Source organism: Spermophilus citellus (assembly GCF_964194105.1).
Source record: "Spermophilus citellus genome assembly, chromosome: 9".
In the NCBI taxonomy this organism is placed as follows: domain Eukaryota; kingdom Metazoa; phylum Chordata; class Mammalia; order Rodentia; family Sciuridae; genus Spermophilus; species Spermophilus citellus.
The window spans coordinates 101,816,997-101,838,060 of NC_138191.1; the positions used below are offsets into that span (position 1 = coordinate 101,816,997).

At 43.3% G+C, this 21,064-nt stretch overlaps 2 protein-coding genes across 24 annotated transcripts in view; one reads left to right on the forward strand and one right to left on the reverse strand.

Annotated features, from left to right (window-relative positions):
- AGBL4 (AGBL carboxypeptidase 4) overlaps positions 1–21,064 on the forward strand; it is a gene marked incomplete at both ends in the record, with an annotated part of 1,419,693 nt that overhangs the window by 1,352,630 nt on the left and 45,999 nt on the right. For both annotated transcript variants that reach the window (XM_081307152.1, XM_081307151.1), the window contains 2 exons: positions 4,908–5,060; positions 8,130–8,292. In XM_081307152.1, coding sequence (XP_081163278.1) covers positions 4,908–5,060; positions 8,130–8,292 — 316 coding nt within the window. The remainder of the gene's footprint in view (positions 1–4,907; positions 5,061–8,129; positions 8,293–21,064) is intronic.
- Positions 1–21,064, reverse strand: part of LOC308656269 (uncharacterized protein) — a 191,277-nt gene that overhangs the window by 152,039 nt on the left and 18,174 nt on the right. For 13 of the 22 annotated variants that reach the window (XR_014023665.1, XR_014023670.1, XR_014023672.1 and 10 more), the window contains 3 exons: positions 8,882–9,908; positions 7,691–7,773; positions 5,882–6,029 (listed from right to left, as the gene is read on the reverse strand). The exons of 2 other annotated variants lie outside the window; for them this stretch is intronic. Coding sequence is in view for 2 of the 20 variants with exons in the window: in XM_081307158.1 (XP_081163284.1) it covers positions 3,643–3,713; positions 5,882–6,029; positions 6,922–6,984; positions 7,691–7,723 (315 nt within the window). In the remaining 18 variants the exon portion in view is untranslated. 7 more of the 22 variants (XR_014023677.1, XM_081307157.1, XM_081307158.1 and 4 more) reach the window with 6 other exon arrangements.

Below are 21,064 nucleotides of genomic sequence, written 5' to 3' on the forward strand. Positions count from 1 at the left end.
ACTTATCAACCAGATTGGACATATGGTAGCAAGTATTGATATCAAAGCCCAAGCAAGAAACTGTAAAGAGTGAGGAATTTATTTTAGCTGAGGACAAGAAAAAAAATCATGAAAAGTTTAAGTCTGTCTTATCCCATCTATTTATAAGTTTTAAGGATAGGTAATTGAGACAACATAAAAAGTTGCTTCTTATTCATGATCACAGATTATGTTAACATTAGAACCAAAGCTAGAAACCCCACTTCTGTGGTTTATATTTTATTCTAACTGGGCCAATTCAAGTTCATAGAGTTTTGGCACAAAGCATAATCAGTTTGTTGTTGAAATTATTATTGTGTATCTTTCGGCTTTCCTAGTAAAGCTTTAAATATGTGGAATAGAACTAAAACCTCAAACTTAGAGGTAAGTTAGGTAAATTCTCTAGACTGTTTTCTATTGTATTTATAGTGCCTAGAATCTCAAGGTGGGAAGGAAATTTAGAAATTAATTAATCTTTTAGATTGTTTTGAGGTACTAGCCAATGCTGTTAGACATGAATAACAAATTAGGAGTAAAAAAAACGAAAAAAGAAGAGATAAAATTATTATGTACAAATGACAAGATTACAGAGGAAACACTGTCCCTTTATCCACCCCTCTTCTCCACGCATTTCCACTTCCTTGCAGTTCCTTAAATATGCAAGAACAAATGACTTTTGCATTTATTTCCACTTAGAAGACCCATCCACCTGAGATTTTTAAGACTAACTTTCCTGTTTCATTCAGACTTTTGTTTTTCTAGAACCTCTGATATTTTTTATCTCCTTACCTGGTTTTGTCTCCATGGCATTACTACTTTCCAACATCTTATATATTTATTAACTGATTGATTTTCTTTTGCTCACCATAGAAGGTGTTTTAGTCAGCTTTTTTTACTTCTATGACTAAATGGCCCAACAAGAACAATTTTACTGGAGGAAAAGTTTATTTGGGGGCTCACGGTTTTAGAGGCCTCAGTCCATAGGCTCCATTCCTCAGGACTTGAGGTGAGGCAGAACATCATGGCAAAAGAAAGCAGCTCACATGATGATCAGAGAGCAGAGAGAGATTCCACTCACCAGATACAAAATATACACCCCCAATGACTTACCTCCTCCAGACATACCCCACCTGCCTTCAGTTATGACTCAATCAATCCCATCAGGGGATTAATTCACTGATTGGTTTAAGGCTCTCATGATCCAATAATTTCTCCTTTAAACCTTCTCGAATTGTTTCATACATGAACTTTGTGGATACATCACATCCAAACCATAACAGAAGGTAAACTCTTTGAGATCAAGGGCCTTCCTTCTGTTGTGTTCATTGTTATGTCTGTAGTATTCAGTATACCTCCTGACACATACTCCCTGTGCCTAGAATACTATCTGACATATAGTAAGTACTCAGAAATTATTTGCTGAACAAATGAAAATCCAAAAAACTCAAATTTGAAATTATAACCAATAATAATAGAATTTGTAAAGAGTCTATGTTCAAACTTTGCATGTTGAAAACAAAAATCTACATCTACAGAGAATGACAAATGAGAAGATTTAATGGAAACAAATATCACATAACAGCAACTAAAAATGTAAACTTCCTGCATTTAAAAACTTCCTGCTGAACCTAAAAGAAGGCTGGAATAAATGGAAAGGCTCAAAGTCATGAGTCAATTCTTCCAAGGTTAATCTATCAATTTAATATGATTATTTTATAAATATGGAGACTATTGACAGGGCTTGGGAGAGTGGGGGAAACTAAAGAAGCTAATTATAAAGATCAGATAGATAAATACAGAAGAAAATCCATGAAAGTTCAGATAAAAAAGCATAATGAGGTGATAATAGCTCCCCAAATATAAAACCATATAAACAAAAAATAATTAAAACTGTGTGGTATTGAACATAGACAAATAATTAGAATAGAATTAAACCAAATTATATACAAAAATTATATGAAAAATAATTATTTTCAAGCCAGTGGAGAAAACATACACAATTCAATAGATAATATTAGAATAATAAAATTTAACCCTTATCTTACAACTTACATTCACATACATTGAACAACACAACAATAAGTAGAACAGTGAAAGAATTCAACCCAGACACCACATAAGACTGATAAATCTGAACATATAAAAATTTCTGCATGGAAAAATGTACTAATAGAAGTAAAGTAAAAAGGCAAAAAAATATTTGTACTATATATAAAGGCTAATTCTCTAATATATGACTTCTGTAAATCAATAAGAAATAAAGCATAACAACCAAATTTCTTAAAATAGGTATAGGAAATGAATGATCAATTCTTAGAAAAGAAAATGCAAATCATTCTTAAACATATGAAATGATATTTAGTTATATAATAAGAGATAAAAATACACTAAAAGAAATTCAGATTTAAAGTATTCTTAGACATCAGTTTTTACCCATCAAATTGGTAAATTAAAAAAAAAAAGAAATGTTGATTCCAACCATGTTGCCAAGATAATTGAAAAAGAGTCACTTGTTCTTGCCTAAGAGTGTCCTATCCCTTTTAAGGTTAATCTGTCAACATTTATCAGAATCATAAATGTGTGTAGGATATGGAAATTCCACTTCTGGGAATTCATCCCACATATAATAGCATATGTATAAAATGGTGTATATGCAAAGTCCATCCCTAAAGTATTGTTTATAACTGGAGAAGACTGGAAATACCTTAAATGCCTGACAATAGGAACCTGGTTAGTTTTTATATGGCTGTTAAAGAAAAATGAAGTAACTTTTTATTTATTGAGAAAGGTACCTCCAGTATATTCAGAGAAAAGAAAAGAAGACCTGAATAGTGTGTTTAGGGTACACTAGCATTTTGGAGAGGGAAAAATATTTACTTGAATATAGGCAAACTACCTCCAGAAGGATCCAGACCAACTTGATAGCATTAATTGCTTCTGGAGAGCAAAACTGAGCTACTGGAGGAGGGGGTGGAAAGGAGATTTTTCACTGTGAATTGTTTCATACCTTTCTACTTTGGGACCACATGAGTCAACCAATTATAATCCACCTGCTGGTTATTGAAAGTGATGTCGCATTAGCTGTCAGGTATGAGGTGCCAGGTGTGGGGGACAAGGGTGGTTATCAGAAAAGCTTGGTTCCAATTCTTGCTCCTCCACCAGCTTTCAGGCAAGACTTGAGCAAGCAACCTCCCTGCTCAGGGCTGATCTGAGAAAGGCCAGAGAAACTGATTTCCAAGGCCTTCTCTGGCTCCTGACATCTGTAGATATAAACTTCAGTTTTCCCTCACACATTTCTTAAGTCATCCCTCTACCTCCTCCTTTCCTCTGCAGCTCATCAAAAGCTCAGAGGAAAAGACAGACAATTGAAGAAAATAAAATTGCAAAGATGACTTTTATAGGGCTCCTGTTGAATCATTGTGTATTCCACCTCCAAAGCTGAAAATGATGAGTTTAATATCACACAGAGCAGTGCATCTTGTATCTCTCAAAAGACAGCTTATGCTACCCAGAGAACTGGGAGCTCGGCGAGACATAATTTTTCACTCCAACTCTGAGGCAAATGAAATGACAGTCATCAAGCCCACATTCTAGAAGCAACATGGTTTTCATTTGGTTTTAACTTCATTTGAAAGTGTCCCAAGGAGGGAGAATCCTTTCAAATATGGACTTTTCTTCTTTCCCAGAACTATGACCTAGGAAGGAGACAGAGAGGTGGCCAGGATTTGCCTGAACTATTTCTAATGTTGTCCACTGATAATGACAAGTGAATTGTGCCAGGGGGGCCTGGGGGTCAATCTCAATTATTCCAGGATCTTGAATGAGTCCCTTTCACGTCTGAGTCCTCCATTATTCTCAGAAAGGACTAGCAGATATATATTGGGCTGATATATAGGAAGAGAAGTTTGTATTTGAGGGACATTGAAGATCAAATGGCCTAAAAGTACCCCCACCACCCCATTTTTGCCAGTCTGTTATCTGGGTAATCTCTTTGGGTTGTTTGTTCAGTCTTGCTGCTCACAGTTGCATCCTTCACTTATAGGCACTGAGCTTCTTTACAGACTGTTCTCCTAGTCTCAGGGAAGCTTAATAAATAATACCATATCAATCTAGGAAGTGCCTGAATATGTACAAGTAGAGAGCAGAGAAAGACTAGTCAATGTTATTTACAGATTACAAAGACTTCTCATGTAAGCTCCCCCTCTTTATATGTTATTGGGTAGTAGGTGTGGCATCAGATAACAAATTAAATAAAAGAATTTACTAAGACTTTTCATGCACAGCTCCGAGAATTGTCTTTGGCATTCATTAAATATGTAGAAAATGAGAGTTGTTATTATTATTATTATTATTATTATTATTATTATTATTATTACTGTATTTGCTTGCCAGTATAACTTTCTGAGATTGGGATCAAAATACCCATTTTTCAGACAAGAAAACCAAGGCTCAAAGTGGAAGCCTGATTTATACCAGGATCCCCAGCAAGAAATTTTGAGTTAGGGTAAAATTGCACGTAGACCCAGAGTTCATACAATTGTGTTCCTTGAAAGGCATTTCTTATTAATCAAAGGAATACATTCAACTAATGTCTAACCATAAATTTGTTAACTGTTCTAAGTAACATCCTGACTAAACCCAACAAAGCTGTACTTCTTCAGAAGACCCCTAAAGTCTTGGTGACCCTTTACAGTACTTGCAGACCCTGAGAACAGAGAAATTGATCCTGACCTGTCTCAACCCCTCTGATCATAGTACAAATAGTTGCCAAATCTGCTGACACACAGGGCCAGCTTCAAAGGGTGTGTTTGTGTGTGTAGAGTGCTTGGTCACTTTAAGGTAAGCTCTATGGTCCCAGACTTCTCATTTGTTATTCTTTCTCTTGACAGAAAACAAGCCTGGAGTTCTACATTGACATCCACGCCCACTCCACCATGATGAATGGCTTCATGTATGGCAATATCTTTGAGGATGAAGAGAGGTTCCAGAGGCAAGCCATTTTCCCCAAGCTGCTCTGCCAGAATGCAGAGGACTTCTCCTATGTAAGTCAAGAGCTCTTGCATACCCTGCTCCAGCCCCCTCCACACCTCTGTGCCTCCTCCTGCCCCCTCCTCTTTCTTCTGGCTCAGTTCAGTTTGGTTCGACCTTCATGGGACACCTACTCTGTGCCAGGTCTTGTGTGGGTGATAAAGATGGAGGTAAACGAGCCGTGACCATGCCCTCAAGCTGCTCATGGCCCATCAGCGAGGGAGCCCCTGAAAAGGTGGCACTTGATCTGTCTGATGAGCTGGCATCTGTTGAGTGGATCTGACTCCAGTATTAACAAGGGACAGTAACTCACTGAGGCCTCCTATGTGCCAGCCCCAGCCCAGGGCCTGTTTTCATCTCCCTCAGTTCTTTTAGTACAAGGGGTCATTTGCCCACCATGCTCCCCCCCTCCATGACTCTTTCTTGGCTTCAATTTCATGGTCAGCAATTGTTGGGTAATAATTTCCATATCTACAGTTGCGTGTCCCGCGTGTCCCAGTGAACATGTGCAGCTATAGATGTGAAAGTCCCTTGCTACCAGTAAAGACCTCAACAAACTCCAGAGATGGATGCTCGTACTGCCCCTCCCCTGTGAGGAGGCTGGGGAGGTTCTTAGGCAGTAAGAGAAATTCATAGCACAAAGCAGTATTGTGAAAGAACAGGGAGAGAAGGTAAGGATGGGGATCAGCACTGGTACGGGGACATAGGAGAGTGTTTGTGCATTTTACTTTGTTTTGATACTAAATATATGGGCCTTGTTATTTCCATATGGCCAGAGGAGGAGAGGCCCACAAAGGTCATAGCAATTTTTGAAGTTGATGAGCTGAAAACTCACCTGCCCGTAGCTTTAGGCTGGACATTAGTGGAGATGATGAATTTCTCTGTGTGGTAAAGTGCCCTTTGAATCCCAATCTTTGAATGGCAGACCAGGAAAGGAAATGGAGATGGTTTAGTCCAGTCCCCTCCTTATGCCCAAGAGACACCTATGGATCAGAAAAGTTAAGAATCTATTGCAAGGTTACCTAGCATTTAGGGATAGAATTGAAGCAGCTGGCTGCCCATTTGCAGCTAAGGGACAAACACCGCCATGCTTGTTTCTATAGGACCCTCTACAATCCTGTCTTTTTGAAACCACTGCAATTTCAGAGCAGGTTGCAGCCTCCTGGGTCCATGTTCCTTGGAAGGTGTGTCTTCCATTTCAGAGACCCTCACAGGGGTGAGGTTTTAGGACCTACAAAAGGGGCCCAACCCAGGAGCCTTATTTATGGGCTTGTTGACAAGGATCCTGCCATGCAGCCCCTCTGGGAGCTCAGAGTTGGAGTCAAGGGCATCTATCCAGGTCTAATCACTGCCTCTGCTCTGATCCTCAATGCTAATTTCACAACAGGAGAGCAGTTCACCACATGGATTTCAAAGTCCTTTCAGATCTGCCATTTTATGATTTTCTGATTTTTTTCCCCTTTACTTCTAATGGTACACACACTCTTTGTTTCTTTCACTGTCTTTATCCCTCTTGTTTTTATGTTTTCCATCTCTTGCTTCTCTTATCTCCTTCTGAATATGACACACATCCTCTTATTAAAACCACAGTTTTCATTTATTTAGATTTCCATGGGTTCACACAGAACACCTTCAGCAAACTGACCCTCACAACTCTGTGGACAAGATTTTTTTTTTTTATCACATCTACTTTACAGATGAGGAAAGCAAGGTTGTGACAAATAAGGCCACTAGCCTGCTATCACACTAATGGGGAACAGAGATGTGAGTGGTGGGAACAGGAGGTTAAGAAGGCAATTCTGTAAATTGGACCCACTGTGCTGACCCCCAAATGCTTTCTTTTGTAAAAAAAAAAAAAAATCAAAACAAACAAACCTGAAGCCCTGCCTGGCTCAGGTCAACAGGATATGATATATTCCTCAGCAAACAACCTGTTATCTGCAGGAGAAATGCAGGCCCAAAATGCAGTGAAAAGAGCACAAGTTACCCTTGGGTGGGGTGACTTTAGTGACCTTTTACATAGGCCAGATCCCAGAACTCAGGGAGATAGGGATGATTCCCCCCAGTCAAAATCTATAAGAACATGTTCCAATTAGAACTGGTTAGCATGGGCCAAAGTGACCTAAAGTTGTCATGTCCAGTAGGGACTTGAAATCTAATGTCCCCCTGCTATCAGTTAAAAGTCAGGAGGTGGACCTGGTTGGAATTCTTTGGAAACTTCCATGGAACCTGCAATAAAACCAGAAGGCAGAAGGGGCACCCCAACCTTCTCCTCTCTGAGAAGACCCACTCTCTCCCTTGAGAGTATTCCCTTTCCCTTTTCTAATAAACTCATGCCTGCTACTCTGATTAACATGTCTAAAATTTTTCTGGTGTGATCACAAGAACTGAGGTGAGAAAGGACCGCTATGGCTGCCTCAGCTTGGTGGCAGGTCAGTGCCCCGTATCAAACCACCAGGGGGTGGTGGAGCATGCGTTTGAAGAGAGAGTCTGACCTGTCTGTCTACTCTGATGGGTATTCTCAACACCCTCGTGAAGACACAGCCATAGTTCCTACCCTCTGATGACACTGGATATGAGTTCAGAATCTCTAATGGGAACATGGAATCACTTGATCCTGGGTTCAATCTGCTTTCTGACTTACTTGCTCCACCTCTATGAGCCTCAGTTTCCACATCTGTAGAGAGGTAAAGTGTTCACGCCCACTTCAAGGGATTCTTTTGAAGCCTAAAGGGGATACGACATGGGGAACAATATCAAAAAGTTGAAAACACTTTCCAAATTTTACGATCATCGTCATCATATAGTTGCTTCTTGTTCCCTATCTACATTTCCTGCTCCATCTGTCCCCACTCAAGTTTCCACAGACAGTTGTTGAGCAGCAGTTACGCTGCCCCAAGGGCTCTGCTGGATCGTTCATTTAATTACGTTGCTTATTCAATCAGTCCTCACAATAATCCTGAGATGTGGGATTAATCCCACTTTTTGGAGAGGAAGCTGAGACCAGGAAGTGTTGTAAGATCTACTCAAAATAGCCAGCAGGTCCCCAGGCCTGATTCTCTCCTCTCTACTTACTCTTTCAGTCTAGCACATCATTCAACCGGGATGCCGTGAAGGCAGGAACCGGCCGGCGCTTCCTGGGTGGTCTCCTGGACCACACTTCCTACTGCTACACCCTAGAGGTCTCCTTCTACAGCTACATTGTCGGGGGCACCACGGCTGCTGTGCCCTACACCGAAGAAGCCTGTATCCTTGGCAAATCCCCACCGGGCCCTGGGCCAGTCTCATCCAGGCAGGGGAATCCAAGTCTGCCAGGATTTACTAGCAGGTCAGAAATCAGGAATCCAGTTCAGGAAAAGGCCAGACCTGAGGGGAGGATGGAGGTGGCAGCTTTGGATGGTCCCATTTGCCCTGCCTTTCATATGCCCCCCACATGGACATCCTCCAACTGTCGCTTCCAGACCCAAGTCTTCCTGGGGCGGGGGCAGCCCTGGACCCATGGCCCTCCTAGTGTTCCTGCTGCACTGTCTTCCTCCCCATTCCCCTGGGAGGTGGTGAGTCTTCTGCCTTCTGAAGTCTGTAAGTGCCCAGGCTAGATGATGCTCCAGGGTTGCTGAGGAAGAGCTTGACGACCTTGGCTCCTCCTTCCAGCCCTGATCCCAACAACCTCCACTTTCTTTCTTCATCTCTGTCTCCTTGTGTACCTACCTGCTCTCTCGCTTTTTTTCCTCCTCTCCACTGGCTCTTTTTCCTTTCTTGCTTTCTCTCCCCCTCCCCCTCCCTCACCCCTCCCCCTCTCCCTCTCCCACCCCTCCCCCTCTCCCTCCCTCCTTACCCTGATGTGCTTTTCTTTCCCTCTGTCTCCTTTCCTCCCCTCCTTGCTGCCTCCTCTCTTCTTCCAGAACTTCTCCCTTCTCTTCTCTTTATTTCTTCTCCACCTTCCCTTTCTCTCATCCTCTGTGCATCTTTCTCTCTGCCTTTGTATTTCTTTGACAAATTGCTCCTCCTTAGTTTTCTCATAAAATTTCTCTAAAAACTGCTAAGTTTGCCCTGATGAGATTAAAGGTCGCACTCTCGCCTGCTGGATTTGTTTAGGTAATATTTAGTCATTCTAGTTTCCCAGAATGATTTTAATTTCGAAGTCACTGGATCAGGACTGTAATAGATTGTGATAGATTCTGCTTTCACTTATTTTTTTTTAATTTAGGTTGATCAATTTCTCCTTTCCCAACCCTTATTTTTCTCAGAGAAAAAAATATAATTGGGGAGGGGAGGAAAAGGTGGAATGGAATCCATATACAGTTGTCCCTGGGTACCTGGGATATTGCTTCCAAGACCCTGTGGACGCTAAAATCCTTGGATTTTATATAAACGGTACCGTTTGTATATATTATTTCTATTTTACTTATAATATCTAACACAATATAAATCTATATAAATAGTTGTAATTCTGTATTATGTAGGGAATAATGGCAAGGAAATTGCTGTATATTGTCAGTATAGGCATGTTTTTTTTTTTTTTCAAATATTTTCTGACCATGGTTGGTTGGGTCCTTGGAAGCAGAACCCTTGGATATGGAACAGCAGATGCAGAAAGTTCACTGTATATGCAAATACTCCTTCCCTAGAAAGGTAGGTGTCCTTTGAGCCTTTCTTCAATCCTTGGTGCGTGTTTATGGAGTTCCTATCACATCGTCATACTTTGTGCAGGAAGGCATCTTTTCTCATTGCAGCAGGACTTAGGTTGCAGCTTGGTGGCTCCAGGTTGTCTTGCTGAGCACATGGGAGGAAGGGCAATGGCCTCAGGCAGGCCATCCAGGGCTACGCTGGTGTTAGGGCAGAGGTATAGATCCTGTAGAACACTGGAGAGATCGTGATAAGAACTGAGAGTCCCCTCCCCACGGCCACCAAGACTGTTGAAGTTGGCTTTCCACCCACCTGGCTCAGTCAGGCCCAGGGAACAGGCTCTGCTCTGCAGTGGAGATCTGTAATTTCCCAAGGCCTGGCCATCTCTTATATGTCATGCTGCCCCCTTCCCACTTTCACACATTTCATGATGTGTGGCTCTGACTTCTCCAGGATTCTTACCTCCTTAATACACATGTAGGTCACATTCCACTCTATAGCTACTTTGCTGTCCTATGATATTGTAGCAAAGGAAGTAGAAGAAAGAGATTGAGCTCGTGCATCAAAGGGGATTCTGGAATGTAGTTCACAACGAGACATGAGCCCTCCAAAGGAGGCCTGAATTTGGTTTGTCTTGTTTGCTGATGTCCAGTTGGATGGTTTTACCTACTCTCTCTAAGCCCCTCTGGCATGTTTTTGTGGTAGAAATAAGTATACTTTTAGTAGAATACCCCTCCTTCAGCCCAGCCCCTCAATAACTAGTCCTCATTCATCAAAAGTAAACCCACCATTAGTATATGCCAGGAAGCATATGGGGCACTTAGGGAAAAATACTGAGCAAGAAGGCATGGCTCCTGGCTCACAGTCATTCTACCTGGGGAAACCTGAGATGGAAAAGGAAAGATACAATTAAAATAGGCATATAAGTTCTGCAGTGGAGGAGAAAGCTATGGGACATTGGCATTTAACAAATATATATTTGGTGCCTACCACAGACCAGGTAAGACACAGAAAATGTTGCAATGACAAAAATGTCTTGACATGCAAATGAGGGAAAATTCAAAATAGTACTGGAGTCAGGGAAGGCTTTCCTGAAGAAGAGATGTCTAAGCTGAGTTTTAAGATTGAATAGAAATTAACCTAAGGGTTCGGGGGATGGACGGGGTGGAAACAGGAGCTGTAAATGGTCCAGTATGGCTGAAGGATTTCAGATACAAGAGGTAAGTGAAGTGGTAGGCCATGAGGAATTTGCACTTGAAAATGAAGGAAAAGGACAGCAATAGATTTTAAATAAGAGAGGAAATCCACCCTGCCTCTGTGGACAAGATAGAGTGGAACAGGCCAAGACAGTAGGAAGGGCTCGTGTTAGCAGGCTGTGAGGGCAGACCAGGTGGGGGAGAGCTCAGGCCTGGATAGGACAGTGGCTGAGAATATTTAGAATGTGGAGCTGAAAGGACTTGGTAACGGACGGGTGGCAGTGGGGCACAGGAGCTGGTGATGGATGGAATCAAGAGAGAGTAGAGAGCCTGCACAGCTGAGCAGGCTGTGGCACTGTTGGAGCCATCCTGCCTCATTCTGTCATCAAGAGGGTAGGAAGAGGGAACCAGAGTTGCTCCAGGAAAGTCCAGTCACACACAAGGGTGACTTAACCTGGCTCCTGTTTGAAATACATATTTTTTTTAAACTCTCATAACAGAGAGAAACTTCAGGCAGACAGATTATGATCTTTGTTGGCTGCTGACTCCATGTCCCAATCAGAAAAAGGAATTACATGGTCTGATGGGAAGGACAATATGGTCTGGGAGAAAGTGTCCTCCAGACGGGGAGTCAGGAGACCTGATTCTGATGACAGCCTCTTCCCGGAGCACGCCCTTCAGCAAGTCCTCTAGACTCTCTGAGGTGAGCTTCCTCACATTTACAAAGTGATGGAGGACTTTCACACATTCTAGCCCCTGCAGTGGGAATTAGAGTTGTTCACAGAGACGGAGCGTGTTGTGTATAGATGGCAGCCACATAGATTCAGCCACATCTGGGTTTGAATCTTGGCTGTCACTGGTAGCTACATGGGCCACCCTGAGCAGTTCTATAGCTTCCCTGGGGCCTCAGTTTCCAAATCTGTAACAGGAAGACATAAAATTCACTGAGCTATAATGAGGTTACATAACCTATATGACTGTGTCCTCTAAATATTAAATGACTATTGGTCAAGACACTTAAAGCTTCTGTAAATGGAATGAGGTCCAGTGTTGATGTTAAAGAAGGTGGGCTGTGTTGACAGGATTTATGGGGCAAAGGGCCTTGGTGAGGTCACCACAAGATGCCAGCTGGTTCACACACTGGGGAGATGTGGCCTTGCTGTCATGGAGTTTCCTGTGTCTACCATCCAGAGTGGCCTTTCCCTATCACCAGGACTCATGGAGACCAGCTGAGTTAGCCAGAAGATGCTGGATGAGATGCAGGAAGGGCTGGTGGAGGCAGGGGATCCTGAGGGACATTTCACACAGGCTGACAAAGGTGTCCAGGCCAGAACATATGTATCTGTTCAGTTTTCCTCCCTGGCAAAGAACTAGCTAAACATGACCTGGGTCTTGACCTCTGACTTTCCTTGTCTACCACATCAGGGAAATAGAGCAATGGATGTAGTAGCTGATCCGAACCTAGCTCTGTGATTTTAGGCTGGTTATCTGACCACTCTGTGCCTGCTTCCCTGTTTGTAAAATAAAAACCACAGCCACACTGCAGGGTTATTAGAGGGTAAAAGGATTCTGTAGTACCCTCTGGAATCTAGTAGATGCTCCACAAACTTTCCTGCCCACTTTTCCCAGCTCCATGGAGGCCACATGGTGTTCCTTCTGATGCCTACTTATAACTCAGTGCTCTAGCTTTGAAGTCAGCAATGGCAGTTTGAATCCTTACTCTACCATTATGCCTGAGTGGCCTTGATCCAGTCTTGTCCCCTCTCTCAGGCTCAGGTCCAACATATCCTACCTGTGGGAGTTGTGGAACAAGATTATGTATGGACTCCATCACTATGATCCCTTCAGCTCTAACATTCTAAGATTTTTCTCATTCTAAAATGTAAGTTATATAATTCTATGATTAGATGAATTTATGAAATCAAGAATCCATGAGCCTTAAGATTTAGTGAATTTATGAACCTAAGAGTTTCTAATCTAACTGTGGAAATAAAGAAAAAGTATCTTAGACAGCTGATGAGGCCAGGCCAACAGCTATTCTTCTCCTTTTAATTTAGGGGTTCTTAATTGGAAGGCCTATGGATGGGCTTCAGGAAAATCCGTGGTAACCTAAAATGTATGCAAAGCTGTGAGTAATGACACAGAGTTTGTTTTCTTAGAGAAAGGCCCATATCTTTAAACAGAACCTAATCGAGGGACATCCTCAGAGGCTTCTGCCCTAGATAGTGGCCTCTGAAACTCCAGCCTGTCCACTCTGTGGCAAGAAGATGCTGGATGAGATGCGGGAAGGGCTGGTAGAGGCCTCTGGAACTCCAGCCTGTCCACTCTGTGGCAAGAACACAGTGCTGGTGCCAGAGTCCTGAATATGATTTCTGCCTTGCCTCATTCTCATGGAGGGTTCCAACCCCGTTATTTAACCACTCCGAACCTCAGTTTCTTCACCTGTGAAATGAGGATGACCATTATCTACTTCTCAGGGGTTTTGTGAGGTTTGCATGGGAAAATTCATGTTCTCATGAAAGATAAATCACTGAGCACATACTGGGTGCTCTTAAATATTAACTCTCTTGTCTTTCCTTCCTGTCATTTGTTGGTTTTGTTGTTGTTGTGATGTGATAAATTCCTGAGAATTTTGGACCATTCTTCAGCAAACCCTATTTACATTTTACTGGCCTGTCAAGTAATAAATATGCTCTGTTTGAATGATTTAAAAAGAGAGAGAGAAGGCTAAACTGGAATCATAAAGTAACCCTACAGCTTCTCTGGCCTTTGTTTATGGTATGGTTACAAGCCAAGAAGAAATAGCGCTTTTGACATAACGGATGGGAAAACATTGGGTACAGAGACCTTGGGTCCCGAACAGACTGGTTTCCACCCAGACCCATAGCTGTGGCCATGATGAAATCTGATAATGCTGGCTCTGGGAGAAGGGTATATAGCTAGCCAAGAGAAGAAGCCAAGATTTCCAATCAGTTAATTGGATTGGTCTTGATTCAGACCCCACTATATCCTTTGCACAGGGTCCTGTGAAACATATATCAAACATTGAAAATATCATTAATTTACTCATTTACCCAGCAAAACTCATTAGACAGCAGGAAGAGACAGATGAATAAAGCTTAGTCTCTGCCTTCAAGAAGACAGTTTTGAGGGGAGGAGGAAAGGTAAAGTGACCCTGCATCACAGAGGGATAAATGGTCTGGCATGGGGGAGCTCTGCTGGTGGGGAGGGGGAGTCATCTAACCAAGGTGGGGTCCAGGGAAAAGAAACTAAGGCTCAGAGCCCCAGGGTGAATAGGATGCAGGTAGGGAGAGCAGGGGTGGAACAGCCTTCTTGGCAAAGGGAGAAGTACAGGAGAGAACCCAGATGCCAGAGAGGATGCTCTGGCCAAGTGTTGGAGGGTAGCTGGGGCTGGGCCAGAAACAACCAGTGATCAATAAGTGCAGGCAGAGCCAGCCACGAAGAGAAGGTGTGAGCCGTGTGGAAATGGACGGGTGCATGGAATGCACGATGCTCACAAGGTGCAACTGTGAAACCACTTTATGTTTGTCTCTAGTGTCCTTATAGATAGATGGGTATGGATTGTAGATCTAGAGATACAAAAGCTCTGGCAGGCCCCATGAGTTTCCAATCACTCTCAGGAAATTAAAAGTTCTCTAATTAATTCTAGTCACAAAACAGTCTCAGTTCAGCAATTACTATGTCTGGTCCAATCAAAACCATCAAATCTCTTCAAAGCAAAACCCTCTCTGTCCTCTGGCTCAGTCCTATCTCATGGTGATCAGGGGAGTCAGGGTCTGCCTGACTTATTCTCCTGATCTTCCCCTCTGAGGCTGAACAGGATGAGGAAGAGGAGGACAGGGGCAGAAAGGCCTAGTTGACTAGGGCTCTGGTTAGCTGGTGTGGCACGCCCTCATGAGCTTCTTCAGACACACTCTCTCCTGTGTGGGACATCTACTGCCAGGGGCAGATGTATCCTCTGGGAGGTGGCCTGTGGTTCCTTCCTCAGCCCCTGGTGCTCTGATGGTTCACCCCTGTTGGGGTCACTATGACTCTTAAGTAAAGGTAGGTGAGCTGAAGTTTACACAACTGGTCTTGGATTTTCTTTGGCAAGTCCTACATGGTAGTCTCACTCCTTATTTTGAAATGTGGCATCTACAGTCTTGGGCTCTCAGCTGAAACCACTAGTAAAAACAGTTCCATTTAATGTGTTCCAATATGTAACAGGAGGGATTGAGTATATCACTGGTGGTGTGGTTATGGGCCAAGGGCAGAGGAAAGAAGGGTGGAAGTTTCTTGACTTGAACAACATAGTGGATGGGAGGGCCAGTCGCTAAGACATGGACTATTGGAGCAAAGGGCTGCAGAGGGGGCTGTTTGGGTTCTGTTTGTGACATGTGGAGTATAAGGGGCTCTTGTAACATCCAGACTGAGAATTTTGGTAAAGAGATGGCTCTATGGGTCTGAAGTAGTGGGCTTTAGAAAGGTTCATAGTAGGTTCAAGGTACCTTGAAGTCAAAATGAGGGAAGTGATTGTCTTGGCGGGAACTGTCCAGGTAGGCTCTGCTCCGTAAGTTGGTGGAAAAGAATCCTAATGCTAGTGTCAGGATCCCAGTTCCAGTATGGCCCAATGCCCCATGGTCCCTCGTAAAGATGTGTGACCTTGGTTAAGTGACCTCACCTCTCCAGCCATAGCCTGATCTAGAGAGACTCTGGGGGTTGCAAATGAATGAAGTGGAAGGAGGCTCCACCCACCCCACCTGGCATCTGCCAGGCCACTAGGAAAATGAGTTCTGTACTTTCCAAATAAATTACCAGTGTGTGTGACTTTGGAGCTGTAACTTCATTCTGGGGGGAAACTTCACTTTTTAGGTGGACAGAGGGGTAGAAAGCAGTCGGATCTGACTTGTTGACATCTAAAGGTACCTAGGTCTTCTTAGTTCTTATTTGTTATACTCAGAGTCATAGCTTTGCTAAGATTAACAAGCAAAAATGAACTTCAACCAGAGGGTTCTGGGAACCAGAGGGTCTTGGGAACCAGTGGGTCTTGGAAACCAGAGGCTTCACTGCTGAGATTTATTGATAGTTTTTTTCTCCTCCCTACAGATATACACTGGAGTTTGATCTTTAAACGTGAATGCCTACTGAACAATTGGCTAAATGAAGGAATGAATCAATAAATGACTAATAATAGCAATAGTAATAGTAAAAACCTAATAACATTAAGGGTGTGCTTCATGAAAAGGATCGGGATTCCAGCCCTGGAGGCTTGGATTTGCCTCATCTGGCCACATAGGTTTAGGGAAATCTGTATCTGCTCTGGGTCCTAATTTGCCTTCCTTTAGATTAGAAGATAAAATTATATGATCTTAATTTATTTCCAAATCAATAGGTAGACAAGTAGGTATGTCGATGGGTGGATGAATATATGGATGGATGGATAGACATAAAGGATCATTTGATTTGGGCCTTTGAGATAAAAGTAGGCAAACAGAAACTCAGAAAAATCAAATAACCTTCCAGGGCTGCACAGAAAGAGAACATTTAGAATGCATATTTGCCTTGGCCAAATCTCTAAAGAGCTATCAAGAAGCAAAGGGAGTAGATCTATGTGTGTAGCCCTAATATCCTAAACAGTGGTCCCTGGGAAGCGGCTCCATTCTGAACCTCTATGACAGAAGGGGTCTAGAACTCAAGGCTGTACAAGTTGATCAACTACTTCATGCCAGGCCCTGTGCTGGTTTCCAGGGGAGCAGAGCTCCATGGTCAGAGGTAGAGTGCGAATTGAAACCCAGATGAATACAGCTGGAAAGGGCTGCTCTGTCCACTCTGCACTCCAGCCTTTTGCCTTACCTTGCTCTCTGCTCTGCAGTGAGCCAGTGTTTCCCTCCATTCCCTGAAAAGCAGGACTCTCTTCTGAATCCCAGAGGTTGGGACTCATCAGCTAGCTTTTCCTTGTCCTCCACCTCCTAAAATCCCTCTCTAATACCCATCCCCTAAACTGACCTATCTGCCTTCTCTGATTATCCAGACACAGCTGTCAGATGCCACCTGTACCTACTCTCCATGGTGCCTGGCCGAGCTATTTTGCCCACCTCCACATCAAAGTGTGCCTCTGATTTCCAAATGCCTCCTGCCCAGGCCTGGAAAACCAAACTGTCATTACATTCCCCCAGCCTCCCTCATCCCCCACGATGAGGTTTCTAAGAGTTTTACCTGCTGTTGTCAAGTTTATAGCCATAATTCGAAATGCTGTTAATATTACTGTCAGCAGAGAGCTACAAATTACAAAGTTGTAAAGTTACTTTATAGTGATAACTGTCAGCCTTCACTTAGCAGCACTGCAAGGCTCCATGGAAACCAAGCTGATGATAAAGAGAGTTGATATTGTTTCAGGGTTATGGTTGTTAGCTGACGGTCAGAAGAAATCCTGGCTGGTTTCTAAGTAATCAAAGCTGTTTGTCTGTTTTCAGGTTCACTCACACATTTATGTACACAATTACTAGTGTTCCCACCTTATTGTTGCACAAATGTGGGGAGAGTTCCCCATTGCAGGTTTGGGCTTAACTCTGACTGATTCTAAGGACATTGAGAGAGACAGCTGCCACACTATAGGTGCTTGGTAAGTCATGGCTGAATGAGGAAATGCCCAGAATGTTTGTCTTGGGTATGGGGGCTTTTTAAGCAGTATTTATTTATTTATTTTTTTAAGAGAGAGTGAGAGAGGAGAGAGAGTGAGAGAGAATTTTTAATATTTATTTTTTTTAGTTCTCGGCGACACAACATCTTTGTTGGTATGTGGTGCTGAGGATCGAACCCGGGACGCACGCAGGCAAGGCAAGCGCACTACCGCTTGAGCCACATCCCCAGCCCCTTAAGCAGTATTTATTATAGTGATAAGGAGCTGGGGGTATAGCTCAGTTGGTAGAGTGTTTGCCTCACATGCACAAGGCCCTGGATTCAATCCCCAACATGATGATGATGATGATGATGATGATGATGATGATGATGATGATGATATAGTGATAGTTCTATAAAACAAAACAAAAGAAAGAGCTTTGGAAGTAGAGATTTGAGGAAATGAGGTTTTCTGTGTAGTAAATAGGTTTAGGCTTCTTAATTGACAATATGAACTTTAATGCTGACCAACAAGGTTATGTATCCACCACATACTAATCTCCTGCCAAAATTGATGCTGAGTCCCTGCAGAGACAGAAGCAAATTTGGGGATCAAGGAGGTGCTGGCCTTTTTTGCCCTCTGTTTCGATTGGCCCCTGGAGCTTTGTGTGTATTTCTGGCCCCCACCCTCTGTAAGATACTGGTAAATGGTGCATGGCCCCTGCAGGACCAGGTCAGAAGAAGAACACAAAGCTAAGTTTGCCAACCGTCCTGGTTTCCTGAGACTGAGAACTTTTAGTGCTAATAGTAGGTCAGCTATGGGCAAACCAGGCTGGTTGGTCACCCAGCCCAAAATTAAGACCTATGAGGAACTGGTAAAGAATTCAGGAGCATTTTCCTTGGAAAGAGAACATTTAGAATGCATATTTGCCTTGGCCAAATCTCTAAAGAGCTATCATGGAACAGAGGGTGTAGATCTGTGTGTGTGGCCCTAGCGTCCTAAACAATGGTCCCTAGGAAGCAGCTCCATTCTGAACCTCTATGACAGGAGGGGTCTAGAACCCAAGGCTGCAGGTTGAGCCACTACTTCATGCCAGGCCCTGTGCTGGTTTCTAGGGAAGCAGAGCTCCCTGGTCATGGCCTCTGCCTGAGGACATTTCCACTATGGTGGAGGTGGGCAGACAAGTAATGACAGGACAGTGGTGGCAAAGAGGAGCACACCGAGTGGAGAGAAGGGGCATCTAACCTGGCCTTGAGGGGTGGGAGTAGATGCAACAAGGACAAACCGTGACTCAGGCCTAGTCTAGAAGGATCATAAGGGGACAAAGGGTCTTGCAGACAGCAAGTAGCGTGTGTGAAGTCGAGACCGTTAAGAGAGCTGCTCTCCTCCTTTGGACCAGTCTGGGCCTGGGAATGCAAGACAGGGAATGAGAGGCCAGGAGGCTGGAGAGGGCTGTGGGAGTCCGTTGGTGAAGACCGTGACCCACAGCCTCACCAGTGCTGCAGGGGGAGGGCGCACTGCCTGCCTCGTAGGGAGGACAGGTCAGATGGGTCAGAAGGGGGTGCCAGTGCACCACAAGCACATCCCATAGCACCACTGACGCCCATGCTGGCCGCCCTTTCAGAGAATGCACTCCCTCAGAGATGGACTCTGAAAATACCTCTCTGGGGGAAATGTCTAGGTTTATCACATTATACTTCAGTTACAATCCAGTTTATCAGATTACCCCGTCTGGCCAGAGATTTGAGGACCTGTCCTAGTGGTGTTGTGGCACAGGACAGCCTTCTGATGTGAGATTTATGAGCCATGTACTTTATTAATCTGGTGTGTGCCTCTGACCTGCTATGTGATGAGCAAATCAGTTCCCTTCCCAGATCCCATCTGTAAGATGATGCTTTTGGACATATGAGAACCCACCAGGCCTCATTCAAAGAGTTTATTTAATTTGGATTCAAACTCGCATTTATTGAACATCTACTATGTGCTGGACACAGTCATCCCTAGGATTTTGTCAGACCCCTGGGAGCACGGACCATTCTCCACAGGACAACATTTCATTATTTCCGGAGAGACCCAGAACCAGCACCTCAAATCTCACTTCAGGCTGCATGCGCAGCTAAGACACGCTGCCTGTCTGGGATTTCTTATCCATCAATATTTTCCTCAAGATGATAAATGTGCTGCCAATAAGAGGAGGCAGCTGCCAGCTCTGTCTGAGACAAGGGCCTTTAGCTGGGGTTGTGGCCGTGCATGGCTTGTTGATGTGTCTCGGGAGACAGGAGGTGAGAGTCAGCTCACACTGAGAGGATGGCTGCTCTCAATCTATGCAGTTTTTGCCTTGAATGGAACAGGGGACAGAGAATGCACGGATTTTAGTGCAAAGTAAAACAAATTTATGATATTTATAAAGCTCATCCAGAAAGCCTTCCTGGAGGCCAACAGCAGTTGCCAACATCTGGAGTGCATGCCGACCATCACAACCATCTAGAGAGATGAGGATTATTATCTCTATTTTATAAACAAGGAAGTTAAGGGTCAGGGGAGGGAGCTGTGCATTCTCCCTGAGTTCCTATCCTAAGCCAGGTCCAGTTGCAGGCTGTAAAAGTGCAGAGACTCAGAGTCCAAACAGAGGAACCCTGTCCAGGTGACACAGTTGATAGGTGGCAGGGCAATGCCTCCCCAAACATAGAACTTCTTTCTTCTGATATTAAATCCTCTTATGGCCCCACTAAAAGGCACTTTCTTTGAAGAAATCAGCCATATACAGATGCAATTGTTAAACAATAGGTTGAAAGCGAGCCTGGTCTTTGCAGCCAGGCTGACCTGGATACAAATCTTGGTTCTGCTACTTAACTATTCTGTGACCTAGGGCAAGTGACTTAACCTCTGAGTCTCAGTCTACCCATGTCACAGGGATAACTGGTACTTTCTTTACAGATTTGTTTCCAGTAGATGGAAACACTGAAAAATATTCTTAGTGCCAAAGAGGTTACTTGAAACATAGTGGGCACTCAATAAATGATATCATTGTTGTTACCATTAGTAGCCAAGAATTGAACTACATGAAATCTAAGGATTAAATTTCTGGGCCATTAGAATAGATGAGATTTGTTTGGGTTATAATTCTCACAAAATCTTCCAGGAAGGGGTTTTAATATTATTAAGGGGTTCTTATGGTTCTTAAACACCAGTATCCTCAAAACTGCATTTGGAATACTGAGATATTCCTACTGAGTCAGATTCTATTATCTGTACTCATTGGAATAATTCAAAACTTTAAAAAAAAAAAACAGGATAAAGTCAGTAATAATCAGTCTCAGGACTCAGTCAATGGTAGAGATCTATGACAGAGGTCAGGGTTCAGTGTGACCAAGATTTGATATTTGGTGCTCAGTTAGAGTCAGCATGCAAAAGCCCTCTTTAATCTCATGTTGAGGAAACATTTCATGAAAAGGAATTAAGATTCTTGGGTTTTCATCATAGAATGTAATAACTGGAAAGTCCTGTGATTTCTATTTTTAGCATTTTATGGTTTAGATATGTTGTGTCCCCCAAAAGCTCATGTGTGAGACAATGC